General features: G+C 35.3%; 1 protein-coding gene across 3 annotated transcripts; it reads left to right on the top strand.

The window, feature by feature from the left end:
* Positions 1-4,417: 4,417 nt before the first annotated feature.
* On the top strand, positions 4,418-13,281 carry LOC136226229 (aminodeoxychorismate synthase, chloroplastic). Of its 3 annotated transcripts, XM_066014579.1 has the most exons (14): positions 4,418-4,686; positions 4,784-5,137; positions 5,253-5,384; positions 5,777-5,844; positions 5,978-6,042; positions 6,281-6,347; positions 6,948-7,235; positions 7,319-7,445; positions 8,281-8,591; positions 9,177-9,256; positions 9,481-9,583; positions 10,677-10,759; positions 11,209-11,826; positions 12,547-13,281. In XM_066014579.1, exons 2-14 carry the CDS (start codon positions 4,807-4,809, stop codon positions 13,025-13,027), a joined length of 2,754 nt encoding a protein of 917 aa, XP_065870651.1. In that variant the 5' UTR covers positions 4,418-4,686; positions 4,784-4,806; the 3' UTR covers positions 13,028-13,281. The 3 variants fall into 3 exon arrangements, with proteins under 3 accessions (XP_065870651.1, XP_065870653.1, XP_065870652.1); XM_066014581.1 differs by lacking the exon at positions 4,418-4,686 and having other exon boundaries at positions 4,998-5,137; positions 5,808-5,844; XM_066014580.1 differs by lacking the exon at positions 4,418-4,686 and having other exon boundaries at positions 4,998-5,137; positions 5,757-5,844.
* The last annotated feature ends 201 nt before the right edge of the window (positions 13,282-13,482 follow it).

The following is a 13,482-nucleotide window of genomic DNA, read 5'->3' as shown; positions in this document are numbered from 1 at the left end:
TGGTGGCTGATCGAGGGGAATGGGTGTCAATCCCTCCCCAGTTTACTTGTAACGCTTTATCTCTTGATCATTATTAATAAAGTCCATTCCTTAAAAAAAAAAAAAAGTTAACAGTTTTGAATAATGTTAAAAATAATTATTAGTGTCAATAAAAAATATATAAAAAAAAAAATATTATAGTGATTATCAACACTTTTTTCTAAAGTTGTAGTTAAAATTTTAAAAATATCATCACAATAATTAAAAGCATCTTTAAATTATTATGAAAAAACGACACAAATTAACGAGCGTGGTTGAATTTTAAATATGGGGACAAAAATTTAAAATATATTCAAATAAAAATATACGAACACACTTTTTCACAACGTAAATTATAAATTGTCTTTAATTCTACCAAAATGACGACACATATCAAAAAGTGTCGTTAAAAAAGTGTCGTAATATACCATTTTTTTTGTAGTGGGAGTAGGTATATAAGTAATCGATCGGAGGAGACTAGATTGTTGGAGCCACTATTATAAAAACCAGATCGTACCGGCCGGTCGAACCGACCGAACCAGAAACCAGCCAAGAGTTCGGTCCGAGACATTCCGATTTGTTAAATCTTCAACAAACCGGACTGGCTCGGGGTTGAACCGGAAATCGGACTAAAAAACCGGTGTAACCTCGGTCTTTTAAAGATTTATTAAAAAAAATAAAAAAGTAAAAAGTAGAGATCTGGTGGATAGAAACTGGAAAGCACAAAGAAATTATGGGATAGAATTCCACAGGAAATAGATGATAGATGATGCGCGGCTAAAGGAGATCTGCTGCTTGTGAATTTTTTTCTCATAAAAAATCGAAAATATGGAAGTTAGAGGTAAGAGGAAGAATGAAAGGTTGATTGAAATGTGTGAAGTGAAAGAATTAAAGACAAATAATGTTGAAGGACAGTTAAATCAGAGTTGAAAACCACCAATTCTCTCTCATATTCTCCTTTCTCTGTCTTTTTCATTTTTTATGAAGGTCTAATAATCCCATAACCCCTGAACTTGATCAAATATTGCAACTGCCCTCCTTAACTTTCAATTGTAACAACTTGCCTCTTAAACTTGTCCAATTGTAAAATATAACTCCAAATTGGGAATTTTTTTACCCGTATTTGAAGCAACCGTAAAAAAGTTTTCCCGGATTCGTATCACGCCAAAGATCTGATTATCATACTCCACGAGCGTTTTAGATTTTGTATTTCACGTGTTTTTTCAATTGCAGTCCATGTAAGCAATTTGAGATTGTGTTTTACAATTGGACAAGTTTAAGGGGTAAATTGTTACAATCGGACAAGTTTGAGGGGTAAGTTGTTACAATTGAAAGTTGGAGGGGGCAGTTACAACATTTGGACAAGTTCAAGGGGTTATTTGTGTATTAGGCCTTTTATATATACTATTTTTCTCTCTTATTAAATGACTATCTTTATTCATTATTTTGAATAATAATACAATTAAAAAGTTTAAAAGTTATTCATTCAATTTTTTAAAGAAAAAACTAACGCATGTTTGGAAATTAGCTGTTAGCTATTAGCTGATTACATTAGCTGATTTGACTAGCTGATTTGATTAGCGGTTTATGTAGACCTGTTTGGTAAAAATTAGCTGATTGATAATAGCGGTTTGTGCAAAAAGACGAATAAGGGCATTAATTTTGGCGCAGGAAAATAGAGAGTCTATCTATTAGAGTTAAAGAAGTCCATTAATTTTAATCTTTGAAAAAGCTCATTTTAAGAGCTTTTTCTAAATTAGCGTTTTCATACCAAACCTCTCTCCACCAAACACTCCAATTAGCGGTTTCAGTGGTCAAACCTCTAAAGTTGGTCAAAACCGCTCTTTTTATCCCAAAACACTCTTTACCAAACAGGGCCTAAATACAACAACCTTAATCATATGCCATTTTAATAAAAAAAAATGAAGAGAAGTAATTAGAATTATTTTATATTTAAAAAATATTTCCTTACATACTTAAATTTTAAATTGACCAAAAAAAAATAAAAAATCAATTTTTTTTATAATTTATTTTGGATATATAATTTTAAAAAAATAAATTTAAATTAATTATATATAAATATTATTTATTTATTTATTACGTCATCCGATCCGATCAAGTGACTTGTAACCCTTTCATAAATTCTGTTTAATATTCGGTCCGGTTCTGATAACATTGGTTAGAGCAGTAATGGACGGAGAGTTATTAAATGGAGAAACGATTAGAGAGATGAGATAGAAAAATTCGAAATAACCGAAATAGAATATAACAAGTAAAAATGTACATAATTCTAAAATTCTAAAGCAATAAGATGTGAGGTGTTTTTTTTTTAGGAAAAGAATCAATTTGATTAAATCATAATGGGAGTGGTCATACGGCCCTGAGCATCATTACAAACCAAGGCTAGAATAAAACTAGAGGAAGAGTCCCAATCGGTCGGGCTAGCTAACAAAAATGAATTCCTAACTAGAGCATCGGCTACTCTATTACAAGTACGAGGAATGGCGACAAGGGAGAACTGCAGGAAAGTCCATGTTGCAGCACGACAGGACTGCAGAACCATACCAAACTCAGAAATATCCCGGGCAGGTGAGAAGAACGCATCAACGACGCATTTTGCATCCATCTCTATCTCGATATTTGATAGCCCCAACAAGCGAAGCCAACTCAGCACCTCCTGCAGACCCACAGCCTCGGCCAGACCAGCAGACCAGCACCCCGGTATAAGCAACGTCCTACATGCTGTAACCCACCCAAACGAGTTCCGACACACAAAATCGAGGCCAATCCTCCGCCCGACAGAGTCCAACGCAGCATCAATATTGACCTTTAAACACCCCACCCCCGGCTTTACCCAAACTGTTCGTGCCGTAACTAGCAAAGGCGTCTGTCCCCTTTGTCTATCTCTCGCACAATTCTGGAAATCCGCCAAGAACTCCAGGCTTTTCTTTTGTGATATTACAACAGGTACCCGAGCATTATCCCATAGAATTTTATTTCGGTTACCCCAGATATTACATAGGATCATACAGATGGCCTCCTTCGTCCGCAGCCTATCGGTTACGTTGAACTGAGCCGAAACCCACTCAGCCATGGTGTCAGCCTGGATAAAACCAACATCAGCAGATATAGAATCCCAACTCTCAACAGCAAACGGACAATCGATAAACACATGAGCACCATGTTCGCCCACATTTCCGTAGACAACACATTCATTGACAATGGGGATGCCCCTAAGGGCCAAGGACTCGCGCAGAGGCAAGAGATTTGAGCACAAACGCCATATAAACACCTTCACCTTTGGTGGAATAGCAAGCTCCCACACAGCAGTCCACTCACCTGACGGATTAACGACCTCAGTGTTTTTATATGATTGCTTTAAAATTCTAACCATGGTTATCAAAATCGGACCGGTCAAAGAACCGGAAGACTTAAAGGGTGAAGGGTTTAAGGTTTAATCAGGGTTAAACCGGGGTTGAACCGAGGTTCAAATAATTCTAAAAAATAATAGTTTTAATTTTATTTACACCTTCAAACATAATAAAAATGTTAATTTGAATTTTATATCCTAATATATAACTTAATTATCATGACGAATTATAATTTGCATATTCTAAATGTAACAAAAACTTAATTTGATTGATTATAAATTTTATATTGTGATACATAATAGGTAATTAAATAGTAATATAATTTGATTTCAATACATATATTATTAATATTTTTTTACTACATATCCATCGAGCATAATTTAATTTAATGGTTTATACTTTGTGAACAAACAAAAATCAATTATCAACAAACAAAAATCAATTATCAAATGAATGCATGAGTATCAAACCATTAACAAATATTTCAGTATTACGTTAATACTAATTTGAAAATTATTATTTTTTAAATAAAATTCAAAGTTAATTTTTTCTTAATTGGATTAGTTAATTTTATTTATTTTTTAAAAAGTTATAGTACAAATATTGAACCGTTTGGACCGTAAAAACTGTGACCGGATTTCCGGGTCGCTGGTTCAACCGGTCGGGTTACCGAGTTTTTAAGATATAATAAAATAGCCACTTCCGGACCGAAATACCTACCGGATCCGGTTCAACCCGGTTCAACCGACCGGACCGATCCGAGTTTGATAACCTTGATTCTAACCCATCACCTTAAATAATTTATTTATTTTTTAATTTGATAGCTCCGATACAATAGAACGCAATTAAACCAAATGAATATTGAAAATGGAGTAGCCCGATTTTAGGTTAGTTTGCATCTAATATTGACAATTGCGGCTATGTCCATTTGCACGAGTTTGAAGATTACGTCACTTGTTTATCGGGAAATAAATAATGAATAACAGACCAATCTCTTTTCCAATATACAATCCACTTGATACGATTATGTCATTCAATATTAAATTGTCACTACAAATGAAATTGAAATGTGTACCAATAAACACCAATCTCCACCTCCACCATACACCTCCTCCACTCCAACGGTGAATGGAAGGCGGCAAGACATTCTTCACTTTTGAGCTTTCAAACATAATCCAAGTCCGGTGAACCCAGGCCCACTTCCACCAAACTCCACTTCCTCCTCCGCCGCCACCAAACACCAAATCTCTATTTCCCTCTCTTTTGCTCTGCACCAACATTTTCATCTTCTTCTCAGGTCTCTCCCGTTTTCTACAGGATCTCTATTGCTCATTCTTATGTTTTTATTTCAACTCCATTGGATCTGTGATTTTTTTTTCCTTACCTTTTTGCAGGACAAAAAATAGAAGGATTGAAGATGAAATTTGCACTTTGCTCTTCTCCTTTGGATCTTATTAATGTTTGTGTCCAGCGTCCGAAGTGCAACAGTGCTAATTTGCTTCTAACCAAGCCTTTCCTTGGAGATGGTTTTCTTCATAAGAATAAGAATGTTGAAGATTCTCATTGTAACGGTAAAAGAATGGCGGTTTCTTGCCATTTGATGCCTGGACATCTAGAGGGGCCTTTCATGGGGAAGAAAAGCTTGGAGGAGAGTAGCAGGAAGCTTGATTACGTCAGGACATTGTTGATTGATAATTATGATAGTTATACTTACAATATTTACCAAGAGCTATCTGTCGTTAATGGAGGTATTTCTCTCTCCGACTCTCTTCCTGTTATTTATTTATTTTCTACCGATTAAGTTCTGTTGCAAATGCAAGCGTATTAACATATTTTTTGTTTTGCATTTCTTAAACCTATCAGTGCCTCCTGTGGTCGTGAAGAATGACGAGTGGACATGGGAGGAACTGTTCCACTGCTTATATGAAGAGAAATTATTTGACAATGTTGTTATATCACCCGGGCCTGGGTCTCCAGCATGTGCAGCAGATATAGGTACGTACGTCTTAGAATTCAGAGCACATTTTTTCTTCTTCTTCTTTTCTCCGCTGTTTAAAATGTTCAGCAGTTCAAATAAATATCTCTCGACAACAGTTTGGCAATAATAGGATTCACTATTTGGAGAAAGAAAATAATGTGGCACACAAGATAGAATGGTCTTGATTATGGCATGTAGCTCTGTTCATATTCTAGTTGCTACTGGCCATGTTAATTGGCAGTATTTATGGATTTGACACTTTATTATTAATAGGGGTCCATTGTTGCTTATAGGTTTTCCTTTGCTACCATAATGATGATATTGCAATTGGAGTTGTTTCCAGTTGGTTTATATTTTCTTATGGTTGAAGTTTTGATATTCCAGTTCAGAATCCCTTTGAATCTTACAGGAATATGTCTTCGGTTGCTGCTTGAGTGCAGGGATATTCCTATTTTGGGTGTTTGCCTTGGGCACCAGGTATTTCATTTTCTTCTCTTCTCGTGCTGCTTAATTAGGGTGATATTTTTAATCTTTTTCTTCTTTTCCCTTTCAATCTTTTTCTGCAATCTGTTCTCATCATTTTTAATGGGATTGACTTTTAATATCACAGGCTTTGGGTTATGTACATGGTGCTGAAATTGTCCATGCATCTGAACCTGTTCATGGAAGAATGAGGTACGTTAACTGTTGCTTGTTTCTGATGTCTACCCACATTTTTACATTTCTTTTGCATGTATGCTTCTGCTTAGATATAATGGCTGGATCTATCTTTTGAATGCTGTTGTCATTCTCTATTATATACATGGTAAATTGCAGGATGGATGCTTCTGGTAAAGATATAATTATGTTCTCTGCATGCTTTAACATGGACATAGTTTACCTTTTTATTGATTTTAATACTTGTGTCGTACAGTGAAATTGAGCATAATGGTTGTGGACTTTTCCATAATATTCCTTCTGGCACAGAGTCTGGATTCAAGGTCAGTCAGTCTACTTATATTAGGAAGGGAATTAACATGTATTTTTCTTTTAGTTTATACTGTTGGGCTTTCTGCTTGAACTCTCAGAATTAGGAATTGGTTAGTATACAGTTGCATTGTTTGTGCTAGTGTACTTTTTCAAGACGATAAATCTCGGATTGTAGCTCTTTGATGTTTCCTCTTCTTCCTTCTTTTCTAAGTCAAACATTTTTACTCTTTCTTTATATATTCAGAAAGAAGTAGATATTATCAAATAATGAGATTGTTGAGGGACTGATTTCATATGGAAGAATACCCTACTGTTTTCTTCTTTATAAACTCATTGGAAGAACACTTCACATCAAGGGAGCTTTGAATGTTTAGTTGGTTTAAGTTTTTTGATGTTTTTTGGCTGATTTACTTCAAACCAGACTGTAAGATTTCTTTTACTAGTGAAATGCTTGAAAGAAAATTGTGTCATCATATTATCCTGTTTCATGTATCCTATTCATGGGATTGTGTTATCTCAAAGTATTAATCATTTTCAGTGAAGAGCTATTATGTTGGCATTACTAAGCTTTTCAGTGCTCATGTGTAATCTTGCCTCTTTGAACATGACAGGTAGTACGTTATCATTCACTTGTAATAGATGCAGATTCACTTCCAAAGGAACTTGTACCAATTGCATGGACAACGTCTACTGGCTTACGTTCTTTTGTTGAGTCCCAAAATTCTGATATTATACCTGATGCTTGCGAGCGTCGGATTAGGCCAAGCATATCTTTTGGTGCTTTTTCATCAGAATCAAATAATGCAACGTCGTGTTCTTTTAGCCACTCTGACGAATTGCGAAGGAAAAAAGTTCTCATGGGCATTCAGCATTCTACTAGGCCACATTATGGTTTACAGGTGTGTTGTGGTATCATCGCCATGATGGTGGTTGTTTTTTATTTGCATTCCCATTAGTTAATACTTAATTTCTTCACCTTCAGTTTCATCCAGAGAGTATTGCAACTTGTCATGGAAGGCAAATATTTGAGAATTTTAGAGAGGTGACAAGGGCTTATTGGCAAAGATCGAAATCAAGATTTCCTAGTGAAAGAAATGCCCTTTATGCTGGTAAACCAAATCTTTCAGTCTATCCAGTGAACTTGTTGTTCTATCGTATCTATCTTTTCTATGTATGTTTAATTTGTGTGTTTTCGATTTGACAATAACTTGTCTACTTCGTTTCCATATATTGTAATATGCCTGTTCATTTTATCTGCATCCTGCTGGCATTTCCATGTGTTAAATTATGAGATTATCTGGTCTATTCTGGGAAGAATACTTCCAATAGATTTCTGATGTGAAAAGCTTAAGATATTTTGTTAAAGAACTATAGAAGAAACTAAAATAAAGCATTATAATGTTAATTATTGAAAACTTTCGAATTAATTAGATTTAAGTAGAATTTCTAGAGTTTCGTACTTTTGTTGTTACAACAACTTCTATTATCTCTTGGAATAGGAATACTAGCACTGGTTTTTTGGAAAAATGCCAAAGCTCCTTATCGGATTTGAACTGATGACTTGCCAATACATTATTCTCATGGTCACCTCCCTTTACGCTATATTGACTCCGTGCATTTGAAAGAAATTTACGCTATATTCTCATGTTCTATGTTCTTTAATTATTACCCTGATTGCAACCCTTTGGAGTTCCAAAAAAGTTAGGCTCATTTTCACCATTATTCTTGGCACCCGTTTTCAAATTCTGGTGCCGCCACTGAACAAAGTTTGATGACATTTCCACCTACATCATGATTACAGATTGATTAACTTGTGTGACCTCCCTTTCTATCTTGTACTCGCATCCAAAATTTGTTGAGTTTACTGTGCATGCCTCAGCATTCTTGACGAATAGCTAGAATATGTTTGCATTTGCATCTAAAGTGCCTTTAAAATTTTTCTAGCATGCATGCAGGTGCCTGGTGTTAGTCAAGTGTTTGGAGTTCCTCGAAGTGGGATGTCAGGACGTAATGAAGATATGCTACCATATAGAGGAAACTTGCTGGAAGATATAGCAGAGAAAAATTGCTTTAGCATGTCCAGCTTGTTGAATTTTCCAGAATCACCTCTGGATGTAAAGCATTTAAAATTGAAATGGAAGAAGTTCCATCAATTGGCTGCACGAGTAGGTGGAGCAAGAAATATATTTTGTGAACTATTTGGAGATAAGAGAGCTGAAAATACATTTTGGTTGGACAGTTCCTCAGTAGAAAAGGTTTTTCATTTTTTGCCCTATCATCTAGCTTAAACTTGCAATCTCATTATTACTGATGCTTGGGCAACAAGCATATAGATTTCAGTTTTTGCAATCCTCTTTGTTTATTGCAACAGAGGACAGACATTTCACCCAAATAATCTTTGTTGAGGATAAATTAATCATGTATATTATAAACATCATCGCTTCAGCCTGTTACAAACCGACATGCGGATTAATATGAGGACATCATATTGATGGGTAGATAAAGATACAGATAGACCTAAAGCTAGGGCTTTTTGTGTTGTTCAATGAAACTTCTGATTAAAGATGGGTAAATACTGAAGGGAGGAGAACATGATTATGAAATTGTCCAAGGCTTCTCACAGAAGAAAAACAATATATGTAAATTTAATCATTGATAGTAAGATGAAGTATAAAATGATATATTGTTAATGAGTAACTGTGAGGATAATCAACATTTTTGTAGTGTTATAGTTTGAGCATCATCTTTTATGGATCTCGAAGATTGTCGTCATTAATATTACATCTTATTTTCCATTTTAGAATTTTGACATCAATTTTCTTTATGCTTTGATTGCTTAGAAAAGGGCACGGTTTTCTATTATGGGGGGTAAAGGTGGATCACTTTGGAAGCAAATGACATTTAAATTGTCAGATAAAAGGTTTGTTTACATTTATCTTCCCAATGTTAAAATTTACATCATTTATACTTGTTTACTGTACGTGCTTTAGTGGTGGGTGTATTGTACTTATGCTTGATCAATAAATCATCAAGCTATGTAAAGTTCTTGGGTAAACCAGCTGCAAGATTATTTTGTGGCAAAATAAACTATAGCATAATACTTCATAGAGAAAATGAGCAATTTTGCATTTGTTTCTTTTGCAGTGATAAAGATTTTAAGGATGGAGGGTATTTATCAATTGAAGATGCTCAAGGCTCTACCAGAAGCATGTATTTGGAGAAAGGTTTTCTTGACTTCTTGAACCAGGTGATGACTGCAATTTTTTGGTTTTATAGAATGTTGTTCTTGGTGACCACTTCATTCAAAAGCAATACTGATAATTTTTAGCTATACGATACGACACAAGTAGCATTTTGTTCCACAGAACAGAAATTTACAGTTTTCCTTATTGTATTCAAAATGTAAGAAATTATATTCGCTATAGTCTATGCAATTACCTTGTTTACGGAGCTTTCTGATGTTTCCTTTCTTGGAGTGCTGCTTTGTAATTGAACTGCTTGTTGTGATGCAGTGCCCACTTAAGTGATATAATGTGATTCTGTCGATCTCATTTGACCAATAAAAGTGTTGTCAACTTGGTGCTTATTGACGTCTATCTAGCTGATGTTTCCTCATCTGAAAACAATGATTTCTATGAGCATCTTAGTAATGTTGTGTTGCAATTACTTTTTCTGTTCTTTTCTCAAACTTTCTTTTCATGATGGCTTAATACATCAGGAGCTCCCCGAACTTAGTCCAAAAAGCAGATTGGCTCCATGAACTTAGTGTCTCATTAGCCCCCTGAACTTGCTTAAAGTGGCATGATTAACTCCTAATGTCCATGTGGCAGAACAAGAGTGCATTTTGACAAATTGAAAAGTATACCACTTTTATGCAAGTTCAGGGAGCGAATATTTCACTCTAAGCAACTTCAGGAGGCCAATAGGTAAGTTTAAACAAATTCAGGTGGCCAATGGGTCACTTTAAGCAAGTTCAAGGGGTGAAGGAGACACTCGAGTTCAGGGAGCCAATCTTCTTTTTGGGCCAAGTTGAAGGGGCTCTTGATGTATTAAGCCTTTAATGATTTATTTTAAGTGGGCATGCCTGGAAAGAAGGGTATTTCTTTGGTACATCTGCATGCAAATAACAAAAAACTCAAGGTTCATAACAACTTCAAAGTTGTATGTCATTATAAATGAAATCTGCTAATGCTTCATTAACAATGAAAATTTATGAATACATGTAACTAATGTGTAATGATAAGGTAATTACATGTTCCTTGGTTTTATTGTGAACAATCAAAGTATATTTGCTTCTGTTAATGTAATCATTGGGTTCACTTTGGTGTTACCTTCTGTAGGAGCTCCTCTCGTTTGGCTATGATGAAAAGGATTTTGAAGGACTGCCATTTGACTTTTATGGTGGATATATTGGTTATATTGGGTATGCTTATTTTAATTGTATGCATCTTTAACTTTTCTCATTAATGTGATGAATTTGTTTTAGTCTCTTTTTAGATTCAGAAAGCATATAACATTTTATCAAACATGATTGTTTATAGATGTATAATATTTTGTTTCATATGTATCTGCATTTATTCTCCCTCATCTGAAATCGCAGATGACTTTGGTTAACCTAGTTTAGCCTGCCTATATTATCGTAGGGAGCTGCTGAGCTGATTGACACCGAAGTTATGATTCAAAGTTCAATCCTTTAAATTTATGAGTTATTGAACTTTAGGTCTAAAAAATATGTCCTCTTCCAAGATTCATACATATTACTAAACCACCTATCAGAAGCTATTTGTGCATATTTAGGTGTTTTGCATATTCAGCCGAACACGTCTTGGATTGGTGGGAATGAACTTTTTGTTGATTTTATTTTGTATGCAGGTACGGCCTTAAAGTTGAATGTGGCATGTCATCTAACCGCCACAAATCTAGGACTCCAGATGCTTGCTTTTTCTTTACTGATCATTTTTTAGTCATTGATCATCGTTATGATGATGTCTACATAATGTCTGTACAAGAAGGAAACACAACTCCTGCACCATGGTTGGATTATACAGAGCATAAACTTCTTCAATTGGAAGCTTCTGCTGCAAGGAATATGAAGCAGCAGACATCACTACGTTCATCACCTCTTCAATACAAGCCTGGCTTTCTTGCTGAGAAATCTAGAGAGGAGTACATTGAAAATGTGCACAAGTGTCTGGACTACATCAAAGATGGAGAAAGCTATGAGTTGTGTCTCACTACTCAGTTAAGAAAACAAGTTAAAGAATTAGATTCTTTGGGACTGTACATTCACCTTAGAGAGAAAAATCCAGCACCATATGCTGCATGGCTGAATTTTGCAAATGAAAAGTTGTGCATATGCAGTTCTTCACCTGAGAGGTTCCTGCGCTTGGACAGAAATGGTATTTTGGAAGCGAAACCGATTAAGGGTACTATAGCACGTGGTGCAACACAGGAAGAAGATGAACTGCATAAAATGCAGTTGCAGTACAGGTACAATATGCTCTCTCTCTATCTCTCTCTCTCTCTCTCTCTCTATATATATATATATATCTTTCTTAAATGTGCTTTTTCTGAATACCTAGTAATTGTACTAGTGTTTGCCGAAGTGATTGAGATTCTGCTGTCAGGTTGACAAAAGTTCAATTGTCAAAATATGTAGACATGGTATTTAAATAATTTTGCACTGTCACTAGTAGAATTGGTAGATACGTATGCACGATAAACATGCATATCACATCTTAGATCTAGTCATCATCAGAACTGGGAGGAAGGGGAATTTAAAACTCTGTACAGATAATTCTTGCCACACGATCTGGCGCTTGTGCATGCAAAAAAGGATTTGTAATTGAATTGCGTGATTGGCATTATACCTGCTAACTGGGCGGGCATGTGTGGGGCTTGCATATAAATGATATTATGCAAGTCCAGTTGAGCCCATCCCATTGAAATGCCAGGCTCCAGCTGGGCCGGGCTTGTAACACCTATTTCCAAGCGTTGGCTAACTGCAACTACATTCCCTTTGCCCTAAGGCTTGGAACTGAAAACTGGTAATTAGCCCAACCCAGCTTAGCCACCAAATTACAATTTTCATGTCGACTACTGGTGATTGATTATAATGAACATGATCAATTTTCCTCTGAGATTCTTTCAGTCCGCTGCAATGATACATTTCGAGTCTGAAGTGAACTGACCCTGCTTTTCTCAAAACAGTGAAAAAGATCAAGCTGAAAATCTGATGATTGTTGATCTGTTGAGGAATGATTTAGGGCGTGTGTGTGAACCTGGTTCAGTTCATGTACCGCGTCTTATGGATGTGGAATCTTATGCAACTGTGCACACGATGGTGAGTACAGTTCGAGGAAAGAAGAGGTCAAATATAAGTGCAGTTGATTGTGTGCGGGCTGCATTTCCCGGTGGCTCAATGACAGGCGCACCAAAATTGAGGTCTATAGAAATTCTCGATTCCCTTGAAAGCTGTTCGCGGGGCATATACTCAGGTTCCATTGGTTTTTTCTCATATAATCAGACATTTGATCTGAATATTGTGATAAGGACGATTGTGATACATGAAGATGAAGCTTCTATAGGCGGTGGAGGTGCCATTGTTGCACTCTCAAATCCTGAAGATGAATATGATGAAATGTTACTCAAAACACGAGCTCCAGCACAGGCTGTCATAGATTTTCAGTAGAATCAGAATCAACAATATATACTACTTAATGTTGTATTTTTTTTACATAGATAATCATACACGCACTTGGCCCTTTGAAGGAAATGATGGGGTTATTAACATTTTTAGTTTTCAATAATTTTTTCTCAGCTCACATCCATTTTGTTGGATATGTTTTGATATTTTTAGTTATACTAAGTTGGTGTTGTTTTGATTATAGGTTTTGATTTGTATTCAATAGATAATTTTATAATCAATATAAAGTTATTCTCTTCTCTTTGAAGTTATTAATTAGAGGTGTTAATTCGGGTTGTCATGTTACAAGTATAATATTATTTATATATTTTTGATACTTATTATATGTGATGTTTTTGTGTTTATTTATTTATTAACTAATTTTACAAAGGGAATACTTTTGGAAGAAATACGTTTTATAGTGGTTAGTAAGTTAATGACCATGTTCGGCAAATACTAAC

The sequence above is a fragment of the Euphorbia lathyris genome, chromosome 4 (assembly GCF_963576675.1).
Source record: "Euphorbia lathyris chromosome 4, ddEupLath1.1, whole genome shotgun sequence".
Classification (NCBI taxonomy): Eukaryota; Viridiplantae; Streptophyta; class Magnoliopsida; order Malpighiales; family Euphorbiaceae; genus Euphorbia; species Euphorbia lathyris.
Note: the sequence above shows the minus strand (reverse complement) of the source record. Positions and strands in the feature narration are given on the sequence as shown.